This window comes from Stegostoma tigrinum, chromosome 6 (assembly GCF_030684315.1).
Source record: "Stegostoma tigrinum isolate sSteTig4 chromosome 6, sSteTig4.hap1, whole genome shotgun sequence".
NCBI classification, from domain to species: domain Eukaryota; kingdom Metazoa; phylum Chordata; class Chondrichthyes; order Orectolobiformes; family Stegostomatidae; genus Stegostoma; species Stegostoma tigrinum.
Genome location: NC_081359.1, coordinates 26788566 through 26806614, shown reverse-complemented (window position 1 = coordinate 26806614; position 18049 = coordinate 26788566). Strand labels below are relative to the sequence as shown.

The window sequence follows — 18049 nt, the reverse complement described above, 5'->3', positions numbered from 1 at the left end:
GAAACCTAGTGAGCCATGAGGCCTAGTTTCAACACTGTAACATGTCCCTAGAAACCACACTAGGCTGTTATCAGGCAAAGGTTTCCATGTGGTATTCAAGCAGGTTTAGTCAGTTGTGGTGGGAATTTATATAGGCCTGAACAATAAATCTTCATCAAAGTTGCAACAGTATTGTTGATGGTAAATCTGTGTACACTAATTATAAACACTCGTTTGAACTAAACAGCACGCTGTAGTAACAAGCCACTGTGAAGACTTGAATCACCATAATCACATTTTCACAGTCATTTCAAAATCTGTGTTGCAAATTATTCCTTCATTTAACCAGTTTGTTTTCTTCAGTGCCCGTCGTGCTGAATTAGGGAGTTGGCAAGTTAAGTATTGATAGCAGTGTAGTGTCAGGAGTGGGCTTGCATTTTTACTTATCATGGCTCCTTAGCTAATTATTCTCTTAGGTCAAGTTTCTGGCTGTTTGCATCTGCTCTGTTGGCTACACTGTGTTTGATTAAAATGTAACCATATCTAATGCTTAGCAAAGAGGAAAATAGCCAGTGTTTTTGTTCCTTCGGTCCAATCTTTTTTGCTTGTTACATTTTCATCATTGTCCATGCATTCCTTGGTTGATAATCACACTCAAAAACGGTCAATTTTGACAATTATTACAACAGTGGTAAAATTTATTCCACATTAATTCCCAATAAGTGTTGTCTAAATATAAATATTCTAAGATTGAGTGTTTTTCACCCTGAAATCACTTTGAATTGTGACCTTGTGGTCACTTATTCCCTGTCCATGTTGCACATGTTTGGCCTTCTGTTTATCAGGCTGATCTCCCCCAGCTTCCTGTGATAGGCTCGGGAGACACTGTGTTGCTGCTGCTGCAGCTTTGCACAGCATAGTAAACATGCAGCTAACGTAGTCAGGAATTTGTGAAGGATTGTGTCAGATCACTGTACTCCTTATTAGGCTCGCTGGGGATTTTCAAAGTGTTTTTCATCTCTTTAAAGCCTTGCACTGCAGAGTTAAGCCAGGGAGCGATGAGAGATCACTGGCTAGCTGAGTCATGTGGCTCAGCCTTATTTATACATTGTGTGTCAAAGAAAGTGAGTTGGGGAAAGATTCCAGTGTCCATTGAATTGATGATTAAAATGGAGACTAAAGAAGGTAAGGAGAGAAACTAGATGAGAGCAGGGTGAAAACCTTATTTTATTTGTGCTGCCACTGGTGGCTGAGCCTTCAGTAGCTGGACTCTTAAGTTCTGGTATTCCCTCCTTTCAAACTTCCTACTCCCTCCAATTTTTAAGATAATCTTTCCCAGCTAACTTTTGGATTTCTAACCTAACACCCAAGCTATGGGCTACCTTATCTTGTTTGATTTTGCTTTGTGAATTGCCATGGGACAGTTTACGGCATTAAAGATGGTATACAAACATAACTCATTGCTGAGAGTGATTCTGGTCTGTTGAAACCAGTGCACTCAAATACATTGCATGCCATGTTTCTAAAAGGAGTGTTTTTTCCCACATTAGGTGTAAGCTGTCTGCCATGCAGCTTTATGTACATGGTAACCTTGTCGTTGCCAGCTCCCTCAAAGAAACCGAAAAGTCTTTACTTTCTATCCTCCCAACTTCATGGTTTGATCCTGCAAATTTGCCTTGAGGAGTTAGCGTGGGTGCAAAACCGTGATTTCATTCCTCCCTATCTCTGCAGTCTCTCAGGGCCATGAAGCTCATGGATCTCTGCACTGACCCAAATCTCCTCTCCTTTCACTTCTATGCCAAGGGTGACTGTACATTCAGCTGTCTATTGGTCCAACACTCTGGAATTCCTTTCTTAAACCTCTACCTTGGCACCTCTCCTCCTCAGAGATAGTAGGAACTGCAGATGCTGGAGAATCTGAGTTAACAAAGTGTCGAGCTGCATGTTACCTTTCCTCCCCAGTTGTCTCTTAAAACCCACCTCCTTGACAAGATTGTGGTCACTTGCCTTCTTGACATCTGATACAGTCAAATTTTGTTTAGTAGCACTCTTGTGACACAATGTCATGCTGCCTTAAAGGTGCAATTTATATTCAGGACACTGTTGCTGATTTGTCCCTCTGTCAGCAATTGTTAAACAAAAATGTCACTCTTTTCAGATGTCAGTCAAACAGGTACTTTGGCTATGATCACTTAGTTATGTGAAAATGACTGCACCTCTGAAGCACCTAATTGGATGGGTTGTGCATTGGAAAGTCCTGAGGGTTGAACAAAATATAAATTCAAGTAACTCTTCCAAATATCCTTGTTAATAAATCAGTAACCTGGCCACATCCCTCATGTCATCACAGTCCAATTCTTGTTGCTAAAAATGTGATAATGTCATGATTACAAGTACAGTGCACCCTGGATGATCATTTCCAAGCCTGACCAGTCTCCTTTGTTAAAGAATGATCGGAAGTACCAGGTTTAACAACACATCTGACTTTATGCATTCATGTTTCACTTTAGGGTGCCAAGATGCGGGGACGGTTAGGAAGTATGGACAGCTTTGAACGTTGCAACAGCCTTGCATCGGATGCTTCCAGGGTGAGTCTAGGGGTGGGTCAGCCCATCTTTTTAGCCTCTTGCCCGCCCGCTCAAGTGAAACCTGATTGAGTTCAGCGGTGACACTTTTCAACAGTAGATTTGTTTTGCTCGAATACTTTCCATGGAGCAGGAAGTCTGCTGGTGAAATCCAGAGGAAGTGCTTGCGATTGCAGTTCCAGCATTCAGGGAGCACTCCAAAATCACTGAAGATAGTGTCATCAGCAAAAGAGAAGTGAAAAGGCTGGTCACCAGCATTACTTTAGAAAACTTCAAAACAGAGCTTGCTTATCAGCAGCATGCAGCGGTATTTGTAAATCTTCACTGGGTTAAGCTCGGCAGGATATGGGAGTTGGCTAGATAGCACAAATTAGCATACAATGGGTATCTGACAGTGCTTTGACAGATTTGCAGGATTTCTGTTCTGCTGTCAGCTTTTTAAAAGTGAGCATGTCAATGCTTTTTGTTTTCTGACTTCTGCCGTGGCTCTGGACACAGGACGCTTCTCCAGGGGAATCCCCTCCCAACTCTCCACCTGTCAGCCCCCGGGCATCCCCCATCTCCTCACTGGGCCAACATTTCACAGAAGAAGATCCCGACTCGCCGCAGTTCCGGAGACGGGCTCACACTTTCAGTCACCCGCCATCAAGCAGCAAGCGGAGAATCAGCTTTCCCAATGAGAAGCTGGCCCACAGCCGCTCTCCTATTTTTCGCCAGCATTCGGAGATTATTCGGAGCAGGTAAAGAATTTGTGGGTTGCGGAGTGGGGAAGGAACATCATTGTCTATGGGTGAAACTGTTATGAATTCCTTTGAATTGAATCCCTCATGATTTTTTCACGTTATACCTCTCTTTTTGCATTGGGAGCTGTCTTATCTCATAGAGGTGCACAAAGTACAAAAGCAAGATAAAACTTTGTAAAATGCTGGTTCAGCATCGACTGGAGTATTGGGTCCAATTATGAGAAAGATATGCAGGCATTAGAAAGGATATATGACATGTTCAAAAGAATGGTTCCATTGATAAGGGATGTCAGTTGCGTGGGTAGATTGGAGATGCTGATCCTAATCTTGGTAAAGTAAAGTTTGACAGAAAATTTGATGCAGGTGTCCAAACTCCTGAGAGAAGATGGCAAATAATGCAATTTTGTAACATGATGCAACTCAATCCAGTGAGGTAAGACCATTGTGTGGAATTGCTGATCCAAGCACAGTGCATCTATCTAAAGCCTTGATTTAAGCATGAGGTATCTGCTTTCCCTTTTCACCATTTCTTATGAAATTGTGAGTATGTTCTTTACAGTCTGATTTATCATATTGCTTCGCATAAGAGAAGCATTTTCCACAAGTCTTTTATGAATGTTGCCCTGAATCGACCTATATTCAAACAGGGAAAATGACGAGTTTCAGATTGCCATCTAGTGTTCCAAATTTTACCTGTTGTGCTGGTTCAGAATGGTTTTTACAGTGGCCTGCTGACTTCACTGACAAAATATATGTTTATTGATGGGCAACTTTTTTTTTAATAGAACTCCTGAATTAAACAGAATTGTGATTACAGACTAGTCTTAGAAATTGAATCGCATTTATCAGCTAGCTCCTTCTTGCTGTAAGTATATACATATAAATAAATGCAATTTTTGTAAATTAATATCAACGTTCATTTTATTAAATACACTGTGTATTTTATATTGGAATTGGATCACTAAATAACAGTTAAAAACAAACAGATGTTTGGAATTTGTTGAGCCAAATTCTTTTAAAATCTATCTTAAGTTTCGTTGAATGGTAATATCTCTGTTAAACTGCCTCCATTGTTTTGCACTTTTATCATCTTTTTAGTTCCAATGTGTAACTTGTAACACGGACTGTGGACTCTGATTAAGGGATAAAGATAGTTGAGTGTTCATTTTCATAGCACCTGTCCGGACCACATGCTCAGAATGATTAGAGTCTTGAGGTGCTAGCAAGTTTGTAGTTTTCACTCTGAAGTTTTCCTTCCTCTGGCACTCTGCCCACTTGACTTCTTGCCAACATCTGAATACCAGGTGAGGTGAAGGTTTGTACCATGCTTTTGCTAGCTGTGCAGTCTTGTTTGTATTTCATAAAGAGAGGATTAGTGAATAATTCCAAATCTCTTCCTTTCCCAACATGAAATTATATGTGCTAATCTTTGAATGACCTATTTTGATACTTTTGCTAAATATTTGATTATTTTACTCAGAGACTTGAGACTGGGGAATTTGTCTTGCATTTTGGCTGTGTTTCCCTACATCCACGCAATGTTCTTAAACTCAGGTCAAATGCAACTTGAGAGTAGAAGGTTCGTGAACAGATCCCTTCAATAGAGGAAGGGAAAGTAATGGCATAGCACTTCAATAACAGAATTAGCCAAGATCTTATAATAGCAAAGGACAATGCAAAGTGCCAATACATGGAATGCAGAATATTTTCCCAGAAAACTTTAATCAAGATATCACAATTTTCGTTTATAAACTGCACAAAATATTCTAAGTTTATCCAGATATTACATTTTCTGCTTCTTTCCATCTACAGTTGTATGGCTGTTCATGTTAGCATTCTGAAAAACCTCTTTATCGTTTCATGTAAAAATGTAAGACCAACATTTCTAAAATATTTTCTGCACAAATCATAATTTACCGAATAATTCACAGACCAACACATATAGCTTGAAAAGCCAAGCATATCGAAACGGACAGTAACAAATACATTATCAAACAAATTGCAGATAAACAGCATTACATTCAGTGATAACGTTTACCTGGTGTAGTGCATTATTGTTGTTTTAAGGGTAGCAGCTGCAAACTTGAAAAGTAGGGTAAAGTATCAGCTGGAGACTTCAAGTCATCGTTGAAAGCTTTTACGCAAAATTATATCCTAGGGATATGTTTGCATATGCAAGTTTTTTAAAAAAAATGTCTCCTGCAGAACTTTCCTATTATTGGAGAGATCACTTTTCACAAGGCAGACTGTTGCTTCTGACTTCACTGTTTGACCACTGTTTTGTTTTCCTGCGTTTTGTCTTTGTTTTCCCCTTCTGGTTCTGCTCACTCAGCCCCATCAATATCGTGAGAAGCAATTGCAGTAACTCAGAGAGCGAATCCACTTCCAGCAGCCTTCCCTCATCCCTGTCCGTCCCGACTTTCCTGAAGCCCTTTTACACCAACACCAGCAGGCTGGTGCAGCAGTCGGAGAGTGGGACCTCCAAGAGGTGAGAGCAGCCTGCAGCCTGCTTGCAAATCCTGCCCTAATATTGCACCTTGTTGCCTGATCTGTGTGACTAATTGATGTGCCTGTGGTCCTGCCAGATATCTGTCACTGTTTCTTTGATGCTGTATTTGCTGTGGCCTGCAGTGAATAAATAAGTGTGAATCTTTGCAGTAAGTTTACTCTGTGTAATATGCTTTAGCTTCAATGTGCTCTGCACAAGTGGACAGAAAATGTGACTTAATATTGGTAAAAATGTTTGTATGATTTTAGGGAGAAAATCTCGCTGTTCAAGTCCTTTGAAACATCATTTGCAAAGAATTATACAGTGATTTTTGTTGGCTAAAGGTATTAAGGGGTATGGGAATCAAAATAGATGGCCCCAGGGTACAGTTGAACCTTGACTTATAAGTAAATGATAGAATGGGCTCAAGGGACCATATGGCCTACATCTCTGTCCTATTTTGTCCTGTCACAAAATGATTAGCACAGTGAAAGCTGTTTGTTCCATCTTTATTCATTCACCCAGCAGCACAGTGAAGTACATTTGTACCGGATGTATATTTGAAAGTGATGACATTAGAGAGCTATAGAGATTGAGCTGGAGAGTGGGACCAGCTGGGTTCCTCTTTCAGGAGCTGGTACAGACATGTGGGGCCAAATGGGCTCCTGTACTGTAAAATTGTATGATTCCATGACAGAAACAGGTCTGTCAGCCCATCCAGCCCTGCTGCATTACTGCCCTACTGGAGCCTCCTCCCTCTTTCCTCATGTAACTTTATCAGCATAATCCTCAACTCACTTGTCTGTCATATCTTAGCCTAGCTTCCTCTCAAATGCATCTACTTTTCGCTCAATGGTGGCAAGCTCCAAAATCATTCCACTCTTCCTGTGAAGAAGTTACCTTTAAGTTCACACTTGGATTTCTTGGTGATTAATGGCCTCTGGTTTCGCAATTTCCCACAAATGGAAATATTGGGTTGCATTTTGGTTGCCAAAGTGGACAACTCGGGTTCGGAAATTTCTCAGCTTCCTGGGGCCCGGTTCGTAAAACCTGTCCTGAAAATTTCCATTTTCAATGGAGGTTGGAGGACAGGTGCAGGATGAGCCAGTCCATTGACCCAGAAACCAGATTTAGGTAGCATTGGGGTGGTGTGTCGTGAGTTAGTGCCAAGGCAGGCTGGATTGCCTCAGATCGCCTAGTTGTTTGTCCTTGTTGTTTCAGAAGTTGCTAGGCTGCCTAAATCTCAAACCTCACTCCCACCAGACCTTCATGACCTCTGTGCCAATTGATCTTTCCCATTTTTCCACATATCCTCTGTGCCACCCTCAGTATCCACCTTATGCAGTCTTCAAAAACCATGATGAGATGACTTTAAGAAAATGTGCTAACAATCTAATACATAGTTAGTAGTGAAAAATAATTCCCTTTCATAAAATCTGTTTAAGGCTCTTAAATTTCCTTGAGCATTTTCAAAATGAAGATAATTACGCTTCTATTCTCAAGCCTCATCAGAACTATATAACTCTTTGATAACCTCTTTAAATCTCGGCTGACATTCAAGTGTGTGGTACACATGGAGTAATGCTCCTCTGCGGATTGCATTTTTCTCATCAGACATTAGACCAATGACCTGTTTCCCCTCGCAGCCCAATGAAAAAGATGTCTTGGTCTGTTTGAAGAAGGGGAATTATATTGCCAATATTTATCCTTCAGTTGACATTGCAGAGAATGTCCAGTTGTTATTATACTCGTGTTTTGGGGAAGCTTGCTATCATCATATTGGCTGCTATATCCAACATTATAACATTATTTCAATGTAAGCATTTAGCTGCAAAATGCTTCAAATTTCCTGATACATAAAACAATATTTGTATGATTGTATATGTGTATATAAAAGGCAATGTATAAATCACCACTTCATTTTTCCAGAGAAATATTTTCTGTTAAATAAAAGAAAAATGATGTGTGGGATGTCTGCTCACCGTGAATTCTGACATTCACCAGTGGGTTACACATAATGTAAATGAACTGCTTGTGAGTTGACCATGATGTGTAGTGGTTGTAGCCACTGAAGACTGAGCATTGGTAGAATACATTATTTGGCTGCCTCTCAGTATTGCTACTGGACTTATATAAAAGATACTTATTGAATGAAGAAGGAGCATTTGAGTTTGAAAATTAAAAATTGATTATGCCATTTGAAGTGGTAGTAAATTAAATCCAAACATCCCCCAGTCTGGAGAGACGATTGGACCCTTGGGCATTTCTGAAAGATCAGGTAACGATGGACATTTCTGGAGATTATGGAGAAAATTCTCAGTGAGGAAGATGACCACTAAGGAAGAGAAATAACTGAAGTATAAGTCATTAATTACTGGGAAAGCTCAGCAGGTCAGGCAGCATCTGTAGAGAGAAGTCAAAGTTATCATTTCAGGTTGAGTGACCTTTCCTCAGGAATGGGAAGCTGAAACGTTAACTCTGATTTCTCTCCACAGATACTGCTAGATCTGCTGAGCTTTTCTAGCAATTTCTGTTTTTGTTTCTGATTTATAGCATCCATAGTTTGTTTCAGTCTTAACATAAAAGCCTTCTTGATTTTTAAAAGTATTGTGTATATAATGCTAAGCATGAAAAGTATGTGAAGATTTTAAACATAGACTACGAAGTATGGCAAAATGTAACTTCAGATATTTTTGTTTAGACTACTAAGTTTAATTATCCTATGACTTGCTGATTGTGTGTGGAAACATCAGCCTTTCTGAGCTGGCTTTGAATTCTCAAAGACCTTTGTCCATCCTTGCCTTGACAGCCATGTTCACAGTTGTTGCCTGCGCAGATTTCCAAATTTTGTACTAAAACCATTGGGTTATTTCTTGATGGTGATGATATAATGGGTGCAGGCCGAGCAAATTTAGGAAGAATCCTCAGATCTAACGATACCAACAGGGCTTTTGAGTAGAACAAACTGGGATTTGTCTTCTGGCAGACCTTCCAAATGCACTGTTGCCTGAGGTAGGCCGTCCAACATTTGCTATGGGATCCATACTGCCCATCATTCAAAACTGATCTGACAAAATATATTTCTGAGAAGTTGAATGCTTGCTTATTTTGGAGAATACTGGAAAATATTACCATGATAAAATGTTTCAGAGATAGTAGAGACTACAGATGCTGGAGAATCTGAGATAACAAGGCGTAGAGCTGGATGAACACAGCAGGCCAAGCAACATCAGAGGAGCAGGAAGGCCGAGGTTTTGGGCCTAGACCATTTTCGGAAGAAGGGCCTAGGCCTGAAACGTCAGCCTTCCTGCTCCTGTGATGCTGTTTGGCCTGCTGTGTTCATCCAGTTCTGCACCCTGTTACCATGATAAAATGTGTCTGTTTCTGAGGCTACAGTTATAAACACGTTATGTTGAAAAATTGATTATTGCTACTGAACCTCAATGCAACGATGACTAAGGCCAGGGCCAAATCAGAATTATTTTTGATATATTTGGCCTCTGCTGAAAAGCCCCGAGAGCCACAGATGCCAGTTTTCAGCCAACTCAATGTACTACATTTGATATCAAGAACCAGCTGGATAATCAGGGTACTGCAAAGGCCATGAATCCTGATGACATTGCAGCAGTCATGTGAAGACTTGTGCTCCAGAACTTGCCGCACCCCTAGCTAAGCTGTTCTAGTACAGTTATGACACCCGCATCTGTCCTACAGATGTGGAAAATTGCCCAGATACATCGTGTACACAAAGCAGCACAAATCCAATCCAGTTGGTTACTCCCCCTCAAGTCTAGCTAGATCATCAGTAAAGTGATGGAAGGAGTCGCCAGTAATGCCATCAAGCTTCACCTGCCCAGCAATAACCTATTCAATGACACCCAGTTTGGACTCTGCCGAGGCCCCATTACAGCCTTGATTTAAATATAGATAAAAGAGCTGAATTCCAGAGGTGAGTTGACTGGCTTTGACATCAAGGCTGCATTTTGACAAAGTGACAGCAAGGAGCCCTTGCAAAATTGGAATCAATGGGATTTGGGCAAAGATTCTGCTGGTTGGAGTTTAAGGAAGATGGTTGTAGTTGTCGGAGGTTAGTCATTGCAGCTCCTGGGCATCTTTTCAGGAGTTCCTCAAGGTAGTGTTCTAGGCCCAACCATTTTCAACTGCTTCGCCCATTACCTTCCTCTATCATAAGGTCAGAAGTGAGGATGTTTGCCCATGATTGTACAATGTTTAGCACTACTCACGTCTCCTCAGATACTGAAGCAATTCATGTCCAACTTTAACAAGACCTGAACAATAGCCAGACGTGGGCTGAAAATTGACAACTATGATATATGCCACACAAATACCAGGCAATGACCATCTCCAAGAGACAATCTGACTTTCATCCCTTGACATTCAAATGAGATTACCGTTACTGAATCCCCACTGTTAACATCTCAGGGTTAACATCGAGCAGAAACTCAGCTGGACTAGCCATATAAATACAGTGGCTGCAAGACCCAGTTAGAGGCTTAGGAATACTAACTCAGCACCTGACTTCTTAAAACCTGCCCACCATCTACAACACCTAAGTGAACAGTGTGATGGAATACTCCCTACTTGCCAGGTTGAGTACAACTCCAATAGCACTCAAGGAGCTTGACATCAATGAGGGCAAAGCTGCCGCTTGATTGGAACTATATCCACCAATATTTACTCCCTCCACCAACACCACCCAGTAGCAACAGTGCGTACCATCAACAGAAATTCACCCAAGATCCTTGGATGGCACCGTCTAAACTCAGAACCACTACCTCTAGGAGGACTAGGGCAGAGATACATGGGAACACCACCACCTGCAATTTCCCTTCGAAGCCATTCACCATCCTGACTTGAGATTATATCATCATTCTTTCATTTATCACTGGGTCAGAAATGTGGAATTCTCTCCCTAAGGGCACTGTGAGTGTACCTACTGCACAGGGACTGCAGCAGTTCAAGAAGGCAGCTCACCAACAACTTCTCACAGGCAACTGGGAATGTGCCTTAAGGTTTTGAGGAAAGATACAATAAGTTGGGACTGTTCTTGTACAAGAAAGCTAAGGGGAGATCTGATAGACGTTTTCAAAATCAGAGCGGGCTGATTACAGTAGATAGAGAGAAATTGTTCCCATTCACGAAAGGAGCAAACACAAAAAGGCACAGAATTAAATTGATCTGCAAGATAAACAAGATGAAATGATGAAGTTTATTTTTCTCTGTGAGCTTTTAGGGTATAGAATGCACTGCCCGAAATGTGGTGGCAAGTTCAATTTGAGAGGGATGAAAATAATGTGCAAGTGTATGACTGGGGGGAGAAAGCAGGTCATTGTCACATTGTGATGATGCTCATTTATTGAGCCGGTATAGGCATGATGGGATGTATGCCTCCTGCACAGTAACACTTATGGGATACTGTGAGAACAACTGCTTATCAGACATTGGAGATTAGCGTGCTAATTTTGGAATTCCAGCAAAAAAAAGGAGGATTTTCTGGCTCAAAGAATTTATTCCACCTGTCTATGTTTCGGTGGGGTGGGGTTGTGTGTGCTGAATTTTATTTTAGATCCAGTTCTCCCTCTGTTTTGAGTTTGGAACCGGCAGAGGTAAAGCATACCCAGAGTTTATGACGTATAGCGCAGTTCGTGGGAATCTCCAACTTCAATGCTGATATTGCTGTTACACTGAAAAGCTGTAGGAACAGAAAAGATATTTAATTGCTTGTAATGATAGTGAGGACAGCACAACTGTCATGAATATTAAAGAGTTATAGGTGCTCTAGTAGAAGATGGCATTCTCCAGTAAATGTACAGGGCCCACAGGATAGAGGTTGCAGTCTCTTCCAGTGGAGTCAACCCACATTCCTCATATCTGTCTGTAACTGAGGAAGAAGTGAGCCTTTATCAGAAGCAGGGCAGAGGTATGTCTTCTCTGTGCACACATTTCCTGTTTCTTAGAGCCTCTTAAATATGGGCAAAACACAGCTGGAAATTCCCTCTAAGCAGAACCCCTTAAAACATTGGACCCAGCTTTTGCTGTTTTCATCTTCCTTATCCCACCAAAATTGCAAGGCATGCTTGAAAAGGGAAGAGTCAGCTGAGAGTGAACCCCTGCAACAGCATTCCACTGTGGGCATGACCTGATGGAGATAATCTTCTGTACTTTCAGTAGCTCTTGCAACCTTCAAGACAGAGGAGATCCTTGTCTTTCAATCCAGCATGTCTTTCTCCTCATTCACAGTAATGTAGCAATACCAAGTGCGAGTACTTAAGACATGGTGACTGGATAATGACTGCGAATAATAACCAAATGAAAATTATAGGAAACATTTCATGTGAAGCATTGGTCTTTTGAGTATACCAGCCTGCACTTTTGTCAGTTTTATGATGGGCCCATAGGGCACTTTCCCTTGAAACTTCTTAAACCAAACACGGTGTCTAACACACTTTGTGCAAGTTAACACTGGCAAGCGCTTGTGGTTGATAGTTGAAATGCAGCAGATGACAAGATTTGCCTGTGTTAGGTCCCATGCGAAGGTTGCCTGGTGGCCATGGCAACAATATGCTCATTACATTGGTAGTCCATGGTAGCTCCCAGAATTTTTCACCAAAGTTCTTTACATCCATCTCCAATCCTGTCCTGGTCCATCTGCTCATAACAATTTGTTTAGATGTTCAGTAGCAATGTCAATGAGATGTAGGACATGATGCCAGCATGCTACTAGACTCAGCTAAAAGCTAGATCATTTCAGACAGAGCTACTAAGCACTGCCAATGGAATCTGTGGCAGTGTGGTGCTTGTCACTTGCCAAGCTTCTTGTGAGCTTAACTTCTTTCTGAAAGCTATGTTACCAAGGCAAGTATTCAAAATTGCCTCAGAGATAATAGGAACTGCAGATGCTGGAGAATCTGAGATAACAAGGTGTGAGCCCAGCAGTTTTTGTCTTATCGAGCTGCTTTTTTTGTTACTTCACATGGTTTTTGCCAAAGTGTCCACAAGCTGGTGTTTTTGTACAGTATTAAACATCAAATGATGAGCTGCCTATTCTGCCACTTGTTTGTGAGGAGAAGAATGGGAACGGTGGATGTTAAGCTCCAGCTGTGTGTGTCTTAAAGCAGTTGCTTCTAATTTACAGCACTTTACGGCTCTGCTTAAACTTGCAAATGTATCATTTCCCATTCAGCCAGTAACAACAACAACTTGCATTTACATATCACTTTAAACATAATCAAACACTACAAGGTGTACAACAGAAGCCTTTTAGATCAAAATTTGACACCAAACCACCTAATAAGATAGCAGTACAGATGACCAAAAGTATGGTGTCAAAGTGGTAGGTTAGGAGGAGAAATGGAGGAAAGTTTAAGGAATTTCCATGGACTTAAGTGAGGGGAAGTCAGGTTGGAGTTTTGAAGGTGCTGTTGAAAGTGAACCAGACTAATTGCAAACTTTGGTGTCATATTTGTTCATGAGATGAACTTCTAATCACATAATTGAACCAATATTAAGATGGCCTATTTCCACCCCGTAACATTGTACAGCCCTGCATCTGCCTGAGATACTCTGCTACTGAACCCTTTGGGCCTCCACTACTTTAGACTTGATGATGTAAAAGGACTCCTGCTGGCTTTCCACAGTCTACCCTCCTTAAGATCATCCAAAACTTCTGCTGTACGCCTCCTCATTTCCACCAGCCCTGTTTGTCCTGTACTCACTAACCTACACAGGTTTCGAGCTTTTTAAAATTTAAAACCCCATGATTTAAAAACTTTCATCCTTCCATGTCCTTGCCGTTCCCTTTCTCTGAACTCCACTCCTTCAACCTCCCAAAACATTTCAATTCCCCATATCCATCTTCTTGAGCATCCCAGTTTTACTGGCTTCATGAACTAACAAGGTGTAGAGCTGGATGAACACAGCAGGCAAGCAGCATCAGAGGAGCATGAAGGCTGACGTTTCTGGCCTAGACCCTTTTTCAGATTTCTGAAGAAGGAAATAGGACCAAAACGTCAGCCGTCCTCCTCCTCTGATGCTGCTTGACCTGCTGTGTTCATCCAGCTCCACTCCTTGTACCCTCAGATTCTCCAGCATCTGCAGTTCCTACTACCCCTTTACTGGCTTCATCACAGGTAGCTGTACCTTCAGTTGCAATAATCCTAACCTGTGGAATACAGCTTCTCTGCACCTCAACCTTAATTCCCTCCTTTAGGACATTCTCAGAAACCTATCTTTTTAACCATGCCTATGAGCATCATCTGTAATATCTCCCTTTGTGGCCTCATGTCAAATTTTGTTTGGTAATACTCCTGTGAGGTAATTTGAGACCATTTATTATGAAAGGTTCAGTATAAATACAAGTTGTTAATGTCTTTTTCTTAGCTGCTTTTCATTCTCCACTTTACATTCTGTTAACCCTTTGCAGTGATTGTAATGAGATCAGCTAGATGGACCTCTGAGAATATGAGTTATCTGATTGGGGCTGTTAATCTGATCCAATCATGGAGTCCTACCTGACAAATAAACGGGAGTGCCAAAAGTTCTGTTCACTCTGAGAGCTGGCTCTGAGGAAGCTGCACCACTCTCAAGTACTCTGCATCTATAAATAAAGGGTGACGTGGTGACAGTAAACTGGCCTCTGTGGAGTTATTTCAGTGGCCATGAGAGAAAAAATTACGCTCCTGAAGAAACTCACCCGCAGCAGTTGTATTTGAGTTGGGATAAGCAATCTGGCATCATGCTGTTATTTTGGAAGCTTGACTTGTTGATCCTGCAGTCAAAAACTGGACCCAGTATGTGGGAAATTTTTTTCCAGATAAACGACATTCAGGCAGGTGAAAAACAGTGAGTAATTCTTCTGACAGCTTGTGGACCCGGAACTTTTTTTGATTATTAGGAGGCCTAATGTTTCCTGAGGCATCATTTACTAAAACCTTGCAAGAATTGACAAATTTAGCTAAGAAATATCACATCCCCAAGCCGCCTGTAATTCTGAGACACTGTTGGTTTTACTTGGCAGTTCGAGAACCAGGTTAATCAGTGTTGAGGTTTTTGATTAGGTTAAGATGACTGGCAGAGGCATGTGACTCTTTAATGAGATGCTGAGAGACCGTTTAGTGTGTGGAATTTAATGGTGTAACCATGTAAAAGTGCCAACGAGCTAAAGCCCAACTGGATTTCAAACGGCCACTGCAACTAGCTTTTGCCATTGGAAAGTGCGGCAAGTGTAGCATTTGAGTTACAGCGTATTCCGCTGGAAGTGGACATTATCGCTAGGCCACCTGAGCTGGGGACACCACTTGAATGAAGGCAATTGTATAGTCTCACTCAGGACATATCCTGAACAGGGAGACTCAAGGTCAGCCCACAGCAAAACCTTAAAACAAAGACAAGCCTCGGCCAAACAGTTAAGATTTTCTTCAGGATCCAGACCAGCAAGCCATTGTAGTTGCTGACTCGAGACTATGTGAACTCGAGACAACAAAAGAATCACACTAGGCCTGAATTGGGTAAGACAACTCAGAGGCTAATATCGATGGGAGTGCACAGCCTGGAAAGCCTACCTACTTCTGGCATGGAACAGCTAAATTGCTTAGCAACATCCAAATCAAGAAACAATCAAAATAAATGCCAGGTTAAATGGTCATCCTGTTCTAATGGAGGTTGATACTGGTGCTGGAACCAGTCAATAACAAAGTTCACTGTGGAGTCCAACCCTGAAGTTTGTCTTACTCTCCGGGTAGACTGAGAGCCTATACCGTCGAACATTTACACATTACGGGTACAACTTTGCTTTCGTTCTCTTGTGAGAAAGCAGCTGGTTCAGTTATTGCTGACTGTGGGAAAAGGCTCAGGCCCAAACCTGATGGGGCAAAATTGGTTGAGAAACATTCACCTTGATTGGAAAATAGCTGCCTGAGTGAAGTTCTAATGAAATACCTGGAAGGTTTTCAAGAATGTCTAGGGACTATCAAAGGAGCTAAGGCCACCATTCACAGAAGCATGCTACAATTAATATCGTTGAGGGTTTGTATCAAAATGTGAGATTGCCTTTTGTGGTACCGTCAACCTGTGCCATTTTTCAGGGGATGAAGTTTGGTACCAAAGCCACGGAAATGACCCTGCGTGGGGGAGAGGCATGGTCGATGCAAGGTCAGGTCCCATGAAGTACATAGTTTGGGTAGGTGAGGCAGTCCCGAACAAGCACCTGGACTTCATGAAGTCTGCAAACTTGCAAATGGGGCAGGAGCAAAACATACCAGACCCTTCAGAACAACCCGAAATGCTGTCAGAACTTGTGGCTTCTCCCACTTTCAAGCATCAAAGAAACCTCAGAGTCTCGGATGGACCTGGTGGATGTTGCAGCCTCGACGCCTTTACTGCCTGAAAAAGAGGATGGATTTCTTGTGAGGTACTCCAAGCACAAGAGGAGGGCTACGGTCCGGTACACACCACCCCCATTGGAGGAATCAGACCCAGTGCGAAAACACCACAGGAGAGGCAACAGGAAAAAGAACAGGCCTCTGTCTGTGTACTTAGCGGGGCTAGGGTATAGTGATTGGAATGAGGTCGGTCAGGCGGACTTCAGAAGATGAGGACAGATTGGGGCTGTTAATAGAACGTAGAACATAGAACAATACAGCGTAGAACAGGCGCTTCGGCCCTCAATGTTGCACTGACCTGTGAACTCATCTAAGCTCCTCCCCCTACACTATCACATCATTATCCATATGCTTATCCAAGCAGCAACAATTGCACTGTTGATCATCAAGAACAGACTGATGGGATGGTAATTGGTATGACAGGCTTTTTTTTGCATTTTGTTAATATACCTGGCCAATTTTTCACATTATCCGGTAAATGCCAGTGTTGCAACTGTGCACTGATGCACAAAACACTTGGAAGCAAATGGAAGATGTGGATTGGGATGATGGATTATTGTCTCCCTGGACAAGGTCAAAGTAAGGAATGCCATTTGTGAATTTGGCCAGGCATAAGCTGAACTGCAATCATTCAATTATGGAGTTTTCAGAAGTGGGAAATGTAGGAATACTGCTCAAATTGATCATACTTTGAGATACCAATCTTGCTAGTGCCTTTTAGAAGTCTGAATCTATGGCTGGGAGTCCTGCACTTCTATTCAATTATCTACAGAATGTAATCTGGTCCAATTCGGGAGCCCTGGCTGACAAATATAAGCAGGAGTGTCAGACATCATTGTTCACCTAGAGAGCTGGCTCTGAGGCAGCTGGATCTATGTCAATGACCGTGATATAAAGGGTGACTTGGTGACAGGATACCGGCCTCCCTAGAGTTATTTTACCCTTCACGGTTTTGCTGAATCATGCAATTGTCTCTCGCTCCTGTTTTTGACTAGCTCTCTGAATTATGCTTTCCCTCATATTTGTTTTTCCTTCAGTTTCTTCCCTGCTATTTTCCATGTTTCATTGCAGTTTTAATTTTCTTTTTCATTTTTCCATTTTTCTCTGTCTTGATTGTTTGGACTTGCCTTGTTGCTGTTGTCCTCACTCCACCTGTTCCCTTCAATCGTTTTGAGATGAAACAGCAAGAGGCATTTCAGTTTTGGGTTATTAGACATTTTTTTGAAAGAAAGAAGATCTTTACAGTAACGTAATCCATGTTCCGAGTTGGAAATTAAGTTAATATTGCGCAAATGCTCAATGAGTTTTTCTCACCCTGCTTTATTTTAACACCACTTTTAAAACAGCAGTCAGCAATTTCTATCAAAGAAATTAAATCTTTTGGATAAAGTCTTAATTTCCAGCCACAGGGTGATTTATTTTTGAAGCATGTGTTCTTACTTTAATGCAATTTATCTTGCTTAAACATTCTTCAAGGTTCAAACATTTCCAACTGCACAGACTGTAAGATGTAAACACAGCCACATTCTTGCATAATTTTTGAGGTCATGTGAAAAACACTGAGATCACTAGAAAATACGGTTGTGTACATTCACAAATGACTCACTGATTTTTGAGGCCTATTCTTACATATATTTTCATGCTTCCTTGTAATCTTGGAGTCTTCAGTTTATTTCCTTTCTCTTCTCATTTTCACTTCCCTTTTCTGGTTTTTGCTCTTTTAAAAACATTAAAATTTCTTATTTGACTTGTAAAATACTCAGGTAGAGCAGCAGGCTGAAAGAGGGGTGCTGCTTGGAAGTGTATGGTGTGAGAGATGTGTCTTTAAAAAACAACTTCTAAATGAATGAAGAC

At 41.5% G+C, this 18049-nt stretch overlaps 1 protein-coding gene across 2 annotated transcripts in view; it reads left to right on the top strand.

Moving 5' to 3' along the window:
• The window catches only part of tbc1d4 (TBC1 domain family, member 4), a 264316-nt gene that overhangs the window by 188440 nt on the left and 57827 nt on the right, over positions 1-18049 (top strand). Inside the window, exons 9-11 of one of the 2 annotated variants that reach the window (XM_048532382.2) lie at positions 2490-2567; positions 3063-3304; positions 5640-5795. In XM_048532382.2, the coding sequence (XP_048388339.1) occupies positions 2490-2567; positions 3063-3304; positions 5640-5795 (476 nt within the window). The remainder of the gene's footprint in view (positions 1-2489; positions 2568-3062; positions 3305-5639; positions 5796-18049) is intronic. The other variant, XM_048532383.2, reaches the window with a different exon arrangement.